The sequence below is a fragment of the Apodemus sylvaticus genome, chromosome 3 (assembly GCF_947179515.1).
Source record: "Apodemus sylvaticus chromosome 3, mApoSyl1.1, whole genome shotgun sequence".
NCBI lineage: Eukaryota > Metazoa > Chordata > Mammalia > Rodentia > Muridae > Apodemus > Apodemus sylvaticus.
This window is the reverse complement of record NC_067474.1, coordinates 16,580,348-16,595,778: the sequence shown is the minus strand read 5'-3', so window position 1 is coordinate 16,595,778 and position 15,431 is coordinate 16,580,348. Positions and strand designations below refer to the sequence as shown.

At 37.7% G+C, this 15,431-nt stretch overlaps 1 protein-coding gene across 2 annotated transcripts in view; it reads right to left on the bottom strand.

The window, feature by feature from the left end:
* The window catches only part of Rp1 (RP1 axonemal microtubule associated), a 187,044-nt gene extending 173,166 nt beyond the window's left edge, over positions 1-13,878 (bottom strand). The window contains exons 1-3 of one of the 2 annotated variants that reach the window (XM_052175414.1): positions 13,249-13,878; positions 12,362-12,533; positions 5,010-10,567 (exon numbers count right to left, since the gene is read on the bottom strand). In XM_052175414.1, coding sequence (XP_052031374.1) covers positions 5,010-10,567; positions 12,362-12,533; positions 13,249-13,872 — 6,354 coding nt within the window. In that variant the 5' untranslated portion in view covers positions 13,873-13,878. Of the gene's footprint in view, positions 1-5,009; positions 10,568-12,361; positions 12,534-13,248 lie in introns of those variants that run through there. The other variant, XM_052175416.1, reaches the window with a different exon arrangement.
* Between the last annotated feature and the right edge of the window lie 1,553 nt (positions 13,879-15,431).

The following is a 15,431-nucleotide window of genomic DNA, read 5'->3' as shown; positions in this document are numbered from 1 at the left end:
TTTTCCCTGTCCAACCACACTGAAATATTAGGACAGCAGAAGGCCTGTGAGTGGACAGGGAAAGAGGAGATGGAGCTAAGAGTTACAGGGACAGAGTGTCACAGGGAGAGGGAGAGGCCAAGATGGAAGCAGATGACCAGGAAGAACCTGAACCAGCATGGCTTTAATTAGTCAAGGGTAGAGAGTTGGCCAGAAGAGAGCAGCTGGGGTGTGGAGAGTTGGCGGATTCATTTTTAAAATATCCTGCAACAGGTGGTGCCCAATGTAGGGTACTAACCCACAACCCTGAGATTAAGAATCTCATGCTCTACAAATTGAGCTAGCCAGGTTAGCGAGAACAAAACATTATTTTATCTAAAAGACCTGTTTTGAATCCTAATGTAGTAACTATTATGTACCAACCATAAAGTAATTCACCTCTTCATTTCCCAGCTGATACATTGAAAAATTCTCACTTCCAAGTTCTGATATATGGAATAAGATAGGTATAATGGGCCCAAGCTAATACACATAAATATTATATGTAATGAGGATAACATAGAATAAACCCATAATTCCACCATAATCCATGGTATGCAGTAGCCACAAGATTACTGTTAGTTCTTATGTTTCTCCAAAGCTTACATCTTTTCATTACAATCCATCACTGCTCACCACAAAATCTTACACACTGTGACTTCCATACTTCAATTATCAGAGGGCATTACTTTAATATAGAGACAGCGTGTGTCATATAGAGGTAGTCTCCAACTGAAGCAGAAATTTTTCTAAGTGTTATGGATTTAGGATTCAAGCTGAAGGAATAAAACCGAAGTTATCGCTCATCTCCTTTCTTATAGCCCAGTGCCAAACTTAAACTACCTTAGTACCTCCCTGTGTTACTCTAGAACATTACTCATTCTATTTTTCAGTCACTCTTAGTAGAGAGAGAGAGAGAGAGAGAGAGAGAGAGAGAGAGAGAGAGAGAGAGAGAGAGGACTTTGAAGAATTTCCTAATTGATACACAGGCAATATACTACAATTGTTTTTAAATGTTCATACTCAATATATTTATGTATGGTGTATAGTATGTTTTATTTATATTCCATTGAGCATGAAAACATCAAAATTGTTAGTATCAGTTGTTCATAGCAATTCTTTTTCAATTTGAAGAGTTGCTCAAGGCCCTAGGTTAAATCATTCCAGATCCTTCAATTTATTTTTTCTTCATAGAATGTTTATTTACCTTGACAGTTTGAAATTTTTCTAAATTATATTTTTCCCCAACCCTGTTAAAGAGCTACTTTCCTTGGGCAATTCATTTCTTCCCTTTCCAATGCTCCTCCTCACCTGTGCTCATCTCTTCCCCATAAATGGCTCTATACATGTGATTCAAGTGTGCTTTGTTTAGGAGGTACCTTTGATGGTGAATTGTTCTCTTCCTGGTCTATCCTTTCCTCCACTGACTGCCACCTCTGCATCCAGAGGTCTACTCCAAACTCATGCTTTCAGAGCCATCTTTGCCTTGACTAAATAAGCAGCTCCTCTACCAGATTTCATGGCCTAGCTCCAGTCATGCATCTCTTACAACTGCCTCACTCTAAGGCAGGCCAGAGTCTCACACAAGACACACAACCAAAAGTCCACATGTTTATGTAAAATTGCAAAACAGAACATAAATAGTCAAGACAGCATGTCTCCCCTCCAACCCACTAGTCTCATAGAAGGGTTCTCTAGTGGCAAATCCTTAGATGAACCTCAGGACATAGAATTTAAAAGAACACTTTAAATTTTATAAACTTTACCAATTTTTTAACTTTTTTAAGGAATTTAAAGAAAACATGAACAAACACATCATTGAACTCCAAGATAATAACAATAAATGCCTGAGTGATATTCAAAATAATGCATATATACAGCTGAATGAAATGGTGAAAATAATTCAGAATTTGAAAACTGGTTAAAAAAGAACAAAAAAAATCCATTAAAAATGCTGAAGGGACAAAAGTTGAAATGAAGATGGAATTGAGAACTCAGGTGAAAACCTTACAAAGATAATACAGAGTATCAAGAGTTGAGCATAAAGTAGAGGATCTAGAACAAATAAATAAGCGAACAATTTTGAAAAAATACAGCGCACAAGAAAGAAACATGCAGAAAATGTGGGATGTCACATTTGAGAAACTCTTTAAATTATGGGCATGTTGGGGGGATATCAGGTCAGTGGCATAGATCACATTTTTAATAAGATCATAGAAGAAAACTTTCCAAAATTTAGGAAAAACATACAGACTCCACACACAGAGACCCACACACTAGATAAGACAAGAAAAGAATCTCCCCATAGCATATCACAATTAAATCACTAGCAGAACAAAAAATATTGAAAGCCCCAAGAGAAACATGCAAGTCACATATAATCCATCAGAATAACAGTTGATTTTTCAATAACAAGAGCAATGGGCTCCAAGTTCTAAAAGACCACCACTGACAGACAATACTGCACAAGCTCAGCAAAATTATCCACCATCACTGATAAACGAAAAAGTAAGACTTACTGTAATACCAACAAGCCTTTAGAGATTATATTCAACAAAGAATGCTAAACAGAATACTGAAAGCAAGATACTTTGGACTGAAAAGGGAAATAAACACAACCAAGAGACACCAGTAAGAAAATAAAGCAAGCTATAATTTATAAAATACAAAGCTTAACTAAGAAGACCAACCAGCAAAACCTAAAATAAAATAAAAAACTGCACTCTACACACACTTTTCAATTATAACTAAATATTAATGGCTTCAACTCTCCAATTTAAAAAAAAAAACACAAGCTAGTTGAATCAATTAAGAAATAAAATACATCTTTTTGCTGTTAACAAGAAAAAGGTATTCCAAGAAAAATGGATCAGGAAGCAAGCAAACATGGCCATTCTACCATCTGAAAAAATAAGACTTCAAACTAAATCTACTCATAAAAGACAAAGGACGGCATTTCATTCCAATCAAAAGGTCATTTAATCATAAAATGTATTCAGTAATAAACATAAATGCGCCAAACTGTGGTATGTCTCATTTCATAAAAGGCATGCTAATGGAATTATGGACACAGATTAATACAAACACAACAATAACAGTGATTTTAACACCTCATTTTCTCTAAAAGTTCATCTCAGGAAAAAATCCTCAGAATTAAATGACACCTTACATCAAATTGACCTAACAAATTCCTATAGAATATTCCATTCCAACACAAAATATACATTCTACTCAGCAGAACATGGAAGTTTCTCTAAGGCAAACGACATTCTGGTGCAAGAAACAAACATTAGCAAATGCAGAAAAACTATAATAGTTCTATATATCCTATCCGACATTTTACAATAAAACTGCAAACAAAACTCTTATAATTGTATAAACTCATGGAACTCATTACTGAATGATGACTGGTCAAATAACTCAACAAAGAAATCAAAATATTCCTAAAGCCAGATAAAGATAAAAACACAATACAGCAAAACATTTGAGACACAGCAAAGGTAATCTTAAGAGGGAAGTTTATAGGCCTAAATGCCTACATTAAAAAATTAGAAAGAGCACAAATAAATTATTTAATAACCCAACTCAAATCTTTAGAGAAATAAGAGCACATCAAACCCCAGGCCACTAGATGACAGAAAATAATAAAAAAGCAAGTATGAATTAATGAAATAGGAACCAATAATCCAAAGAATAAATAAATATCTAAGACTATTTTCTTTGAGAAAATAAACAAGTATAAAGGGATTGCAGGACCTAAAAAAGATTATTTTGAGTAAGGTATCCTAGACCCAGAAAGACAAATGTCACATGGTCTCTCAATCTGCAGTTTACAGCTCCAGTTAGAGACATAGATATAAAGAGATGGGTGGATGAGAGAAGACATAAATGATAGATAGATAGATAGATAGATAGATAGATAGATAGATAGATAGATAGGCAGGCAGACCTACAGCTAGGAAACAAGGAAGTCTTCTGTGAGCTGCGCCTCTTAGAAATGGCTGCATAAAGAAAACATAACAATTACATAGAGAATGCTAAGACAAAAAAGTGAAATCCCATGGGATCTGACCCCTAGATAAAAAAAACTTTAGGCAAATTATGAGTGCTGAGAGAGGAAATATTAGCCTTTCCCGGTCATGAGCCTCCTAATTGGTTATCCACTACAAAGTGGCCAGCTTGAAACCATACATACAACAAACAAAGAAATGCAAACAGTTGGTTGTACTTAAGCATTTTTCATGCACATGTAACAATAATAATTAAAGTGACTAGCAATTTGAGAGTTGGAAGATATGAGAGGGGTTGGAGAGAGTTGACATGGGAGGGGTTGGTTGGAATAGGGGAAAGGAAAGTGTTGCAATTATATTTTAACTGCAAAGGTAAAAATGTTTAAATAAATTAAAAATGTTAATTTAAAGATTATAATGTCTAGGAAAGGCACACCTTAGTAGTGCTGTATTCTTTGTTGTGAGAAAATGGTGAATATTGTGCTAAAGAATAATTAGAAACTCCAGTGAATGTTCTCAAGACACAGGAGTCAACTCTCTAGAACAAAAAACTAGCAGATTGTACTGGAGAACTTTAATAATACTTTTTATTCAATCATTACATAATTAATAAATGAAATAGCTTAAAGTTACATTTATTCACTAATACATTCAATGTATCATATACGTAGCTGACAATATTTTAAGGGCATATTTCTTATTCTGGACATATTTCTGATATCCTGACCAAACAAAGCCATAGCTATACAAAATTATATGTGGTTAAAATGAAACTACATAAAACTCTAATTACTGAGAAAATGAGGGAAAAAGCAATGAACAAAACCAAATCTGTTTTACCCAAGAGTATGTTTTCCAGGGTATTTTCATTTTGAAAGAGCAAGAAATTCTTGGAGAATCTAGCCAAAATTTTATCCCATGTGCTGCATCTTTTTATGGGAAAAAATAAATTGATGGTTAATGATTGTGCTAAGACTGAAATTATAAACCATTACGCTCATTAGGGCTTTCAATATCTATTATATTTAATTGATTTTCTTCTTCCCAGATGAAAAGAACTTCACCCTCTAAAATGTAATATATCTCTAATTTACTTCTGGTTTTGATATTTAAGGATTTCTCAACTTGGCAAATGTCTAACAAGTAAACTTCACCGAACAGTTCCAATTGGAAGTGACAACTGGTGTTTTCTCCTACTTGGTGGGGATTTTTTCTTGAGTTCTGTAATCTGTTAATGAAGTTGTTTTTCTCATCAACACTTTTGAAGGTATCTGTACAATTGCTTAGGTTTAATAAAATAGAATTCATAACCCCCACGACTAGAAATGACATGGACAAAAGATCTGAAAACCTTTTCTTTAAATATAATTGGAATTTCTTCAAATTAATGTCCTCCCCCAAAGAGCTAGCCCTTTTATCCACCAAGTCAATTGTGCTTTTGAAATAAAGTTGATCACACAGATCACCAATGACATTATCAGCAAATGCTTGGCCCACACTCACTTTCCTGCTCTCACTTGTAAACATGTTTTTCTTTGACTGTAGCAGAAATGGGTATATTTTCATCCATAACTGAAAACCCAAAGAATTTTCTATATCAGAATCTTTGCGATAAGCAAATCCTCGGTCTTCCTCATTTACAGGTTGAATAGTAACAGTTAGTATCGGACAATGTTGACCACAAAGAGCGTAGAGCTTATCCAAAGAGTCGCCTTCCTGAAGTGTGCCATGAGTTATATTACTTCCAGGTAATGGCTGAGTTTTAATAGCATCACTGCAGACAGGGTGGACTTTATTACCAGCAGAAGCAAAGACTTGAGTACCAGATGTACACATTCTTTCAGATGGATAATTACCCTTCTCCTCTTTGTGATGATTGGGTATTTTCTCTTTGGGGCAGGTTTTACTCTGCACATCTAGAAAATCTTCACCAAAAGGCTCAGAGTCACTACCATGAGGAAAGTTAAAATAATTGCATTTCACTTCAAGGGGTTGAGTCATTTCCTCTAGTTCTGAAGACGACAATTCAGCCATTGTTGGACCAGGAGTCAGCTCTGCAAAATGGGAATATGGCACCTCAAGGCTGTTCTTATCGATTAGAGTATCCACTGATGTGGTTTCTGCATTGCCATACATGCCAGAATTGTCCAATGACACCCTCCACAAACGATTTTCTTTCACAAGCCATTTGCCTTTGTCAATCAATTTTTCCTTCTCTTTTTCCATAAAGACCCTGCCATGGTCACTTGGTTTTGCAACCTTTTCTATGCTGTTGTCCCCAAAACTGTCTCCCATGCCATTAGCATCAACCTCAGCTTGTCTTTCCTCTTGGAATTCCTGCAACATGAGTGAACTTCTAGATACCTGTTCAGAAGAGACCAGTGACTGACATTCGGACTCACAAAGATTGGTTTTCTTAGCACACTGAACTTCCACAGGATTATAAGGATAAACTTGAGATTTGTGCATCGACCCATGGAAAAATGGTGGTCTGATCATCTCTGCTTTGCCATAAAGCTTTTCTATTGCCCTTTTAACAACCCCTCTAGGATACTCTTTCTCTTGGCTGGTGTCACCATTGTGATCATTGCTAGATGCTTTACAAGGATATCCACTCTCACTGTCTGATCCATAACCTGACCAGTTTAAGGTCCCGGAACTTCTGTGATGTTTTTTAAAATTAAGTGAAGACTCCGAGTAACTTCCATTTTCCATGCTGTCTACCATCATCTTAACTCTCATCTTAGTTTCCCCTACACTGATCTCCTTTTCAGTGTTTTTATTAGAATCATAGTAAACAACTAAAGATGGTGGTGTCACTTGCCCCCTACTGGCTGTCTCCAGAATCACAGTATTTCTTCTTTCCTGTTCTATAATATTCTTCCCTGATTTGTTTATCAAATCCAAACTCATCCTAGCCTCTGATTCGTTTTGCATCATTTCCTTGTTAGCTTTTTTTTCAGCCATTACGTTCATATTGAAGATACTTGTGTCTTGGCTTTCTAATTCTTCAAAAGATTCTAATTCTGAAATGACATTTCTTTCACTTGATGTCATGCTATTGGTTATTGACCCTGGTTCTTCAGAAGTCCTTGATTCTTCCTTATCAGAAGAAAAAGATTTTCTTTTATCCACAGTTTTCTTAAGTGGGCAATTTCGAAATTCTTCTAGAGTACTATAGTCTTTATTAGATTCTAGATAAGTTTTACTTAGTTTACCTCGGGAACTTAACTTTTGAGATGGAGTTGATATATTAGAGCCATTTTTATACATAGAATCTGCCAAAATACTTAGATCTTTTGGAATTTTGTCAGCAGTTTTGAATTCTTCAGTTAATTCCAGATCATCAGTGCATTTGTTTTCTTTTGAATTCACAGAGTCAATTGTACTGCAGTCTCTGATAGGAATGGGAGTCTCATCACTTGGGCAAGCTGACTCACAGATGTTCTTCTTCTGAGCACAAGCCTTGTGGGAACACACACCATCTATAAGGAAACAGGCCTCTCCTAGGACAGAAGCATCATGTGTGGAGCTCTGACTCACAGTGGAACTGTTACTAGTGAAAAAGGCATCATTCTGGTTTTCTACCCCTTTTGGAAGATTAGTCAGGCTCACAGTTTGCGTCTCATGTGAAGAGTTATGTGACCTGCTAACCATTTCTGAAACACAGTTCCCCCTGACAGAGTAGCCCTCATCCAAGAGGGTCTTCAGGGTACTCTCATTGTCATTACACTTGTCCACATTATGTAGGCTGGCTGCTGTACCATCTGCTGGCATCGTATCTTGTTCTCTCCCACTGGATCCACTGAAAGTTTTGGTTGATTCCACTAAGTTGGCAACAGCAGCCTTCAAGTCATCAGCTTCCTCTGTGATGGCAACATGCTTCAGAATGTCCAACAATGCAGCTGTTTCCGAAGACCTCATGGTCATCTTGTGAGCATCACTTTGACAGAAGCTATTCATATTTCTCTTTAGGTTTAGTACCAAAAGCCAAGCCAGAAGGAGATTTGTGGATGAATTATATATTGCAGAAGGGAAGACAACATCTGCCAATGAACCTGGTATTTGAGAGATTCCATTCTGATGTTTCTGATTATTAGGAACAAAAGCTTCCAGGTGCCGAAGCAACAGGACTGGTAAGTAGTCTTTTGGGACATTCTCTCCCATAGTATCTACCTGAATGGCAACCTCAATACTTTGCCCTTTTGTAGCAAAGTTCATTTCTTGGTAAACAAGCCTCACTTCTGGTCTTGACTTTTCAGTAGATAAATGACTTTTTGTACCAGGATCGTTAATAGTGGTCTGTGACAAAGTACAATTGTCATTCAAAGAAACTAAGCAAGAATCATACAGAGACCCATCCTGGCTCTCACAGAGATGTTTCTTAAGCTCTTCCCCATTATCTTTAGCAACAAGAGATGTATCTGTCTCTTGATTTTTATTGCCTGAGCAATTGGCAATTTTAGTATCGTGTTTATTACTTTCCATTAAAAAACTATTTCCTTTTGAAGGAGTTGTATAGAGGTTATTTTCTGGAAAACCATCACTGTTATAGTTTACCACATTACTTCTATTTTGGCATAGTGGAGCTGACTTTCTATGCTCAAAATCTGGATATGGGTTTATGTTCTGCAACCATCGCTGTACATAGCTCTTAACTGAATGATGGGGAATACCCTCAGGAAAATCAGATTTTTTCAAAGAAGCTAATGGATCTGGCCCAGTTGTAACATGCTGCTCACTTACCAAAGCACCTGACATTAATTTAACTCCCTTTTGTTTTTTCTGGTTTCTTAAATTTATGTGTAAATCATTAACTTTTGGGACTAAACTCTTTTTTGCCTTTCCTTTCAAATTTCCAGTTACTTTCTCCACTTGAGACTGTGGTCTATGCAAAACTTTATGGTCTTCCTCAAGGATATTAAACACATGAAGTAAACTTTGTTTTTCCAAATTACTTTCACAAAGTTTAGAGTCACTATCGAGAAATACTTTATCTTCTTGATCAATTTCTTGTTTTCTGAGTTCTCCTATGCTTATAATCTTTAGTGGTCTTGATTTTCGTTTGGCTAAAAGTTTTTGAGTCTTAGGGTTTTGAAAAGTATTTAATTTATTTTTATGGAAATTCTTAGAAAATTTGGAATTACTTTTGGGAAAAATATTATTTGATTCAATTACCACAGGACTTGTATTAAGGCCTGCCTCACAGATGCTCCTTCTTTCATCAGGAGAGACTGATTCTTGCAATAGTTCTTCCTGTTCAGTTGTTCCTGCTCTGTGTATTTTCCCAGATGTATTAGGGGTCCCTTTGGTTTCAGTCACTTTTTTCTTATCCTTGGAAGCTATCATTCGCTGCTGAGATTTCTTCTTCTTTTTCTTGCTGGCAGAAGAGGATAAAATCTTTCCATTTCCTGGTTGTTCGGTTAAACCACAATGAGCAAATTCATTAACAAGTCTTGTGGTGAGCGAAGGAGATCCTACAGAAGGAACCTCAGAAATACTTCTGTCATTTGAACAGTTATTTCCTGAAGTAAGAGTTGAATCTGCTGTGGTAGAACTGAACCTGGCATTACCACAAGTTCTGAAGTGCTTGATAGTGGCTTTGCCTGACTCTGCTCCGTTGTCTGTGCCCTCTTCCACAGCTGAGTTCTCTGACACAGTTGACAGTAAAGCATCGTGATGGCACATCTTTAAGACCTTCTGACTTGTAATTTCTATAGCACCAGCATTTAGGGCATGTGTCTTGAGCGGTCCACTTTCCTTTGTTCTTTCTAATGCTGACTCTGTCTCATCGTTGCTACCGATCTGAACAAGTTTGTTAGATACTGATGACGTTTTACTGCAAGAATGTGTAAACATGCGGTACTCAGATTTTTCTCCACCTTTTCGTTTTTCACTATAAGAAAACTGCTTTTCTTGAACCTCTGTTTCAGATACTACGGTGACAGTTCCTATCACAGATTTCTTTTGCCTCATTCTCCTTGGTCCAGGGGTTGGGGGTCTATAAAAGTGTTTCACTTGTTTCTGGCTTTCCTGAATGTCTGTCTCCACAGAGGCATTCTCCCAACCTGTCGAGCTACACGACAGAGTCTGCTGCTCTGTCATTTGAGTATTTTCTGCCTCTGTCAAACTGCCCTGCTGAGCAGTGTCTGTTATGTCTTCAGACAATGAACATGCAGCAAGCTTTAAATTAGATGATCCATCTTCTGTTTTTCCAGGATAACTACTTACCTTACTCTTTTCATCATCATTATTAGAAAGACCAGCTCTATTGACAGTGGTTGTCCACTTAACAGTTTCTTCTTCTTTTATCTTGAACCGAACTTTCATCACAACTGTCATCGTACCATCTTGATTAAAAACGATCGATTTCTCAACACCATCTTCAGAAGGATATGCTGATAGAGTCTGCGAGTCATGTGTTTCTAAGGCCAAGTAATTCTCGGGGGCTACAGAAAAGTCTGAAAAGCAATCATATGTTTTCTCTGAAGCCAGGGAATCAGTCTGGGATCTTAGGACTGAAGGCATGTGTGTGCTCACTTGCAAGATTTTAAGAGTGAAAGATACCATGGAGAGCACAGAAGTTGTAAGCATCCCAAGGAATAAGCAGTAAAGAGAGAAAAAGAAAAGGGAAAATTAGTACGAAATACCATTTCACTGTATTTTACAATAAAATGCTATAGATGTATTTCTAACCTGTATGTAGTCAGTGGTAATTTGGGAAATCTTACAACCCTTTATGGGTTTTTTTTCTCAAACTACTATTAAAAAGTAAACAAACCATACTTTAATGGAGACATTCACAAAATTCTAATTTTAACAATTTTATAAGGGAATAATAATAAGAAACACATAAAGTCCAAACTGCTGATGGTTATATTGGATAAAAATATTTTCTGTGTGGTTTTGTTTTCTATGCTTACCAGTACCAAAGCTGGAATCTAATGCAGTTCCACGGATCTATGTAAAGGCAGGCAGAGAGCGGTCTATGGTGATGTCACATGTCAGTGTGTTTGAGAGAGCCCTTGGAAGCCTTATGAAAGCAGAAACATCCTTAATGCTTGACTAATCAAATAAGATTTTATTTTTATTTGTGTAATGGTGCAGTTGATTTAATATAAACAAAAAAGCCACTGAGTTAGATACAACCCAGTGTTGCTTTCAATGTGAGGATTCTGTTGTTAACTTCGGCTGTTGAGCTTCTTAATGTAACAGATCTCCCGCTAGTAGTCCTAATAGATTTGCACACATCTTCTTTGCAGTTTTCAGAGCTACACCTAAAAATATTTTTATAATTTTGGTAAATTTTAATGTCTCATTTTTAACTTTTTGAAGCAAAACTTAACAAAGCTCTATCAAAAGTCATAATAGGCCGCTGGTAACAGACACAAAAAGAGTAAGTCACTTCAGAAAAATGGTCAAGGTAAAACAGTACTACTATATGCATAATATATAATTGGCAGTTAATACCTACAGAATAGGTGCATTGACAAATAGGAGTATGTTTTTGAAATAATTAGATGAAAGCATTAAATTATTTCAGCCACATTAGTAATAAGAACAGGGGTGCTACTTATTAAAATAAAGATTATTCCAAGTCTAAAGAGAATGAAAATTCAAATTCAAGAATAAATGGCAATCAGCACACTGGCACAGAACTTACATTTCCTTGGAAATAATGAGTACAGTGAGTGATGGTGTTAACCTCTCTCATACTCTTGGGCCTCAAGAAACCCTCTTTCTCCCCTATCCTAAAGACAATAATACACTTTTAAATAAATCATAAAATTCTCACAACTTAGGTTATGTTACTAGCATAAGCTGACTACATGAACCTCTTTATTTTGATCAAGAAGTGTTTCTGATGATTAATAATTTTACAGGAATACCTTCAGAGGGGAGAGCATATAGCTAGATTTTTTTTCTTAGATTTTCTTCTCTTTATATAAACCACTGATTTTCTGTGCTCAACTGTGAATGCTTACTCAGAAAAAAAGCCTACAACTACCAGAGATACCATACACAATTCTGCAAAACTCTTCCCAAAACAAGAAAGTCGGATGCTTTGTTTTATTAAAAAAAAAAGCATATGTGTCATTCATGTAAAAGTGTTTATCATTGATTATTTTAGAAAAATCTTTCAAAAAGTCACCAGATAACCTCTCTGACTATTTCAAATTACAAATTAGCCAATTTCACTTTGTAATACTTTTAATCTCACATTTTTGTCTTTGCGATGAATGAACCCGCTCCTTTAAATATAACTTTTATTAGTAAAGCAAAACAAAAAGTTTCAGAGCTGAAAAAATAAGGTCTATTTATAAGTGGCTTACTCTTTCTTTTTTCTATCTTGGCTTTTCCCTTCCGGTGCACACGATGAGAGATTCCTGGTAACTTGGCAGGAAGCAAGTATTTCTGTGTGTTGTAATTTCCTGGTTTAAATGGCTCCCTTCCGGCTGCCACCACAGCTCCAGAGCTCAGTACCACTGCCTGGAGACTAGGCACCTAGAAGAAACAAGAGTCACTGAGCAAGTACTGTTCTTTCTATATGATATAGTTATGATTTTAAATAGCTCAATGTGACAGCCTCCTAGGATTGAAATAAATAATCACTGGGCATTTTCTTAGATGTCAATCATATGCACATAATAATCTAGGCAGGTTGGGGGAGTGGGTGTAAACAGACCCAGAGACACTATTGATTCTGCATGCTAGCTAGAAAGTGACAGAACAGTTTTCTGGAATAATTAAAGGGATCTTTAAAAGCTGTGTGGCATTCCCCACCAAAGTCTGCAGTTACAGCCAAGTGCCAATGAATCCAGAGCCAACTGGGAAAAGGCCCTAGGGGATGAATAGCAAGCAAGTCTTGAAGGTGATCTCTTGTATGCGTAGTTAGCTGCAGAACCTAGGACAATGCTTCTTCTGGATACTAGAGAAATGTCTTTACTAGATAGGAAAACACTACTTTTGGTCACTCCAAAGAAGTACTGTGAAAAATTGTATTCTTGAACAAAACATTCTAAGTCAGTATTCAAGGAAAACAGAAGAGGTGAATGGAGACTCTTCCAAACCAATGACATGTCAGATTCTGACAGGAAGAAAAAGGCTACTAGAACATGCATACATGAACGTGCAGATACACAGGTATATGTGCACTCGTACATGCATACACACACACATACACACAAGGGAGATGACTGAGAGTCACCTGTGTACTCACTTTTCTTCCATCTGTGGCATACAGCTTGACCACAGGATACTGCATGACCTGTGTTAGGTACTGCAGAAAGGCTTCAAAACTCTGAGTGATCCTCCGGCTAAGAAGGACCACATGCTTGGTCTTCGGGTCTCCGTTCCGAAAGACCACGAGCCTCCTTGGTATGCGGAGCATGCCAGGAGCCGTGGTGGCCATGATGGTGGTAGCAGAACGGAGCTGCACGTGCGTGCTTATGGACCGACTACTGAGCCAGGGCCGAGGACGCCGGCGAGCCTTGTCCAGGTCAACCGGCAGCACCTTCTTATTGTGGGAGCACACGTAAGACTCTCCATCCTCTAGCTCCTCCAGCCTGGTGATGCTGTGTCGTCCACGGGGCGTGCTGATATTCCTTACTCCAAAGGGCAGGGGCACCTTACTGGATAAGTTGTCCAGCAGAGCGTCAAAAGTCTTAAAGGAACGAGGGTTAACCACCACCCTAACGCCACCAAACTGTGGGTCTCCGCTCTTATAGAAACTGATACGTTTAGCCACTATGGGATGAGTGACATTTGAATGGCGAGGGGAAGGAACTTGACCTTCAGAAGTCAGATGAATCATGGAGAAACTAGTAGAAGGTGTGTCACTCATTTTCGATGAGACCTAAAGAGGAGAGAAAATGGCTTATTTCTATAATGACCTATATCTGTACCACTGAGACTATACAATAATGCTACTATATAATAATGGTAATGCTAATTATAGCTGAAGACATGCAGAATAGTCTTCGGATCATATTTATTAAATAGAGTGCTAAATTTGAAAGAAAATAATACCAAAATAAGTAAAACCAGGAGATCTGGTTCAATGGTAGAGCAGCTTGCCAAGCTCAGTTACCCAAATTGGGTCTTCAGCTGCAGGGTGGGGGGGAAGAATAAGGATGTAATTTTAGAATAGCATACTGACACTTAAAAAGATTAATGTAAGAAAGCTATGATATCTATGTCAATACAGCAGAACCCTATGCAACTGTGTGTGTATATGTGTGTGCATATATATGTATATGTATATATATGTATATGTACATGTATATGTATATATGTATTACATATAAAGATAATCATGGGGTTGGAGAGATGGCTCACTGGTTCACTGGTTAAAAGCACTGACTGTTCTTTCAACTCCCAGAAACCATAGGATGGCTCAAAACCATCTTTGATGGGATCCGTTCTGGTGTGTCTGAAGACAGCAACAGTGTACTCACATAAAATATGCAAAAATATTTTTTTAAGATAATTATGAAATATAACTGAATGAAGACCTTATTCCTACAGTCTCATGACAAAAAAATTGCATTTGTGAAGTAGAATAAGGTAGAAAGGCAATTTACTAGCTATTGGTTTATTTTGGGGTTCACTTAAAGCACAGTCTGTACTGCCTGTTTGTCAAGCATAGCTTCACTTACAGGTCACAGCACGAACTGGAGAATAGCTGAAACAATCTGTCCTTGACCTTAAGAAGCTGCGTCTTTCAGAGGCTTGTTGGGTCTTTTGGAGGATAGTCATGATGGGCCCCATTTTGTGAGCACACCACAGCATCGGTAATAGACCTAACCAGCAGCTCAAAGACTCAGCTGCAGATATTTACACCCAACCAATGGACAGAAGCTGCTGAGGAGGAGGGCAACCCTATAAGAAGACCAGCAGTCTCAACTAACCTGGACCCCTGAGATCTCTCAGACACTGAGCCACCAACCAGGCAGCAGCTGATATGAGGCCTCCAACCCACATGCAGCAGAGTGCTGAAGATACACCTAACCCTCAGGATACTTGAGGCCCCAGGGAGTTGGCACGTCTGGTGAGATGGGGGCTGGGGATGAGGACATCCTTGTGGATATGGGGTGGGGAGGAGGTATGGGATGTGTAACAGTCAGAGGGTGGACAGAGAGGGAGATAAAGTCTGGACTGTAAAAAATGATTAAAAAGTTAAACTAAAACAAACAAAAAAGAACCTACACAGAATTTTGTAGAATCTTTCTTGCTGGCCCACCCCACCTTGTGGTTTTAGAGGCAGACAAGCTGGCCTGGGGAACAAAGTCTTTCAGAAGCTGAGATGCACATGGGTGCTTAGAGAGCAGCTCCTGAGTCAGGGCCATCTCCAGGGAGCCTTGTCCAGGTCATCTGGAGCCCCTTTCTATTCTGGGAGCACAG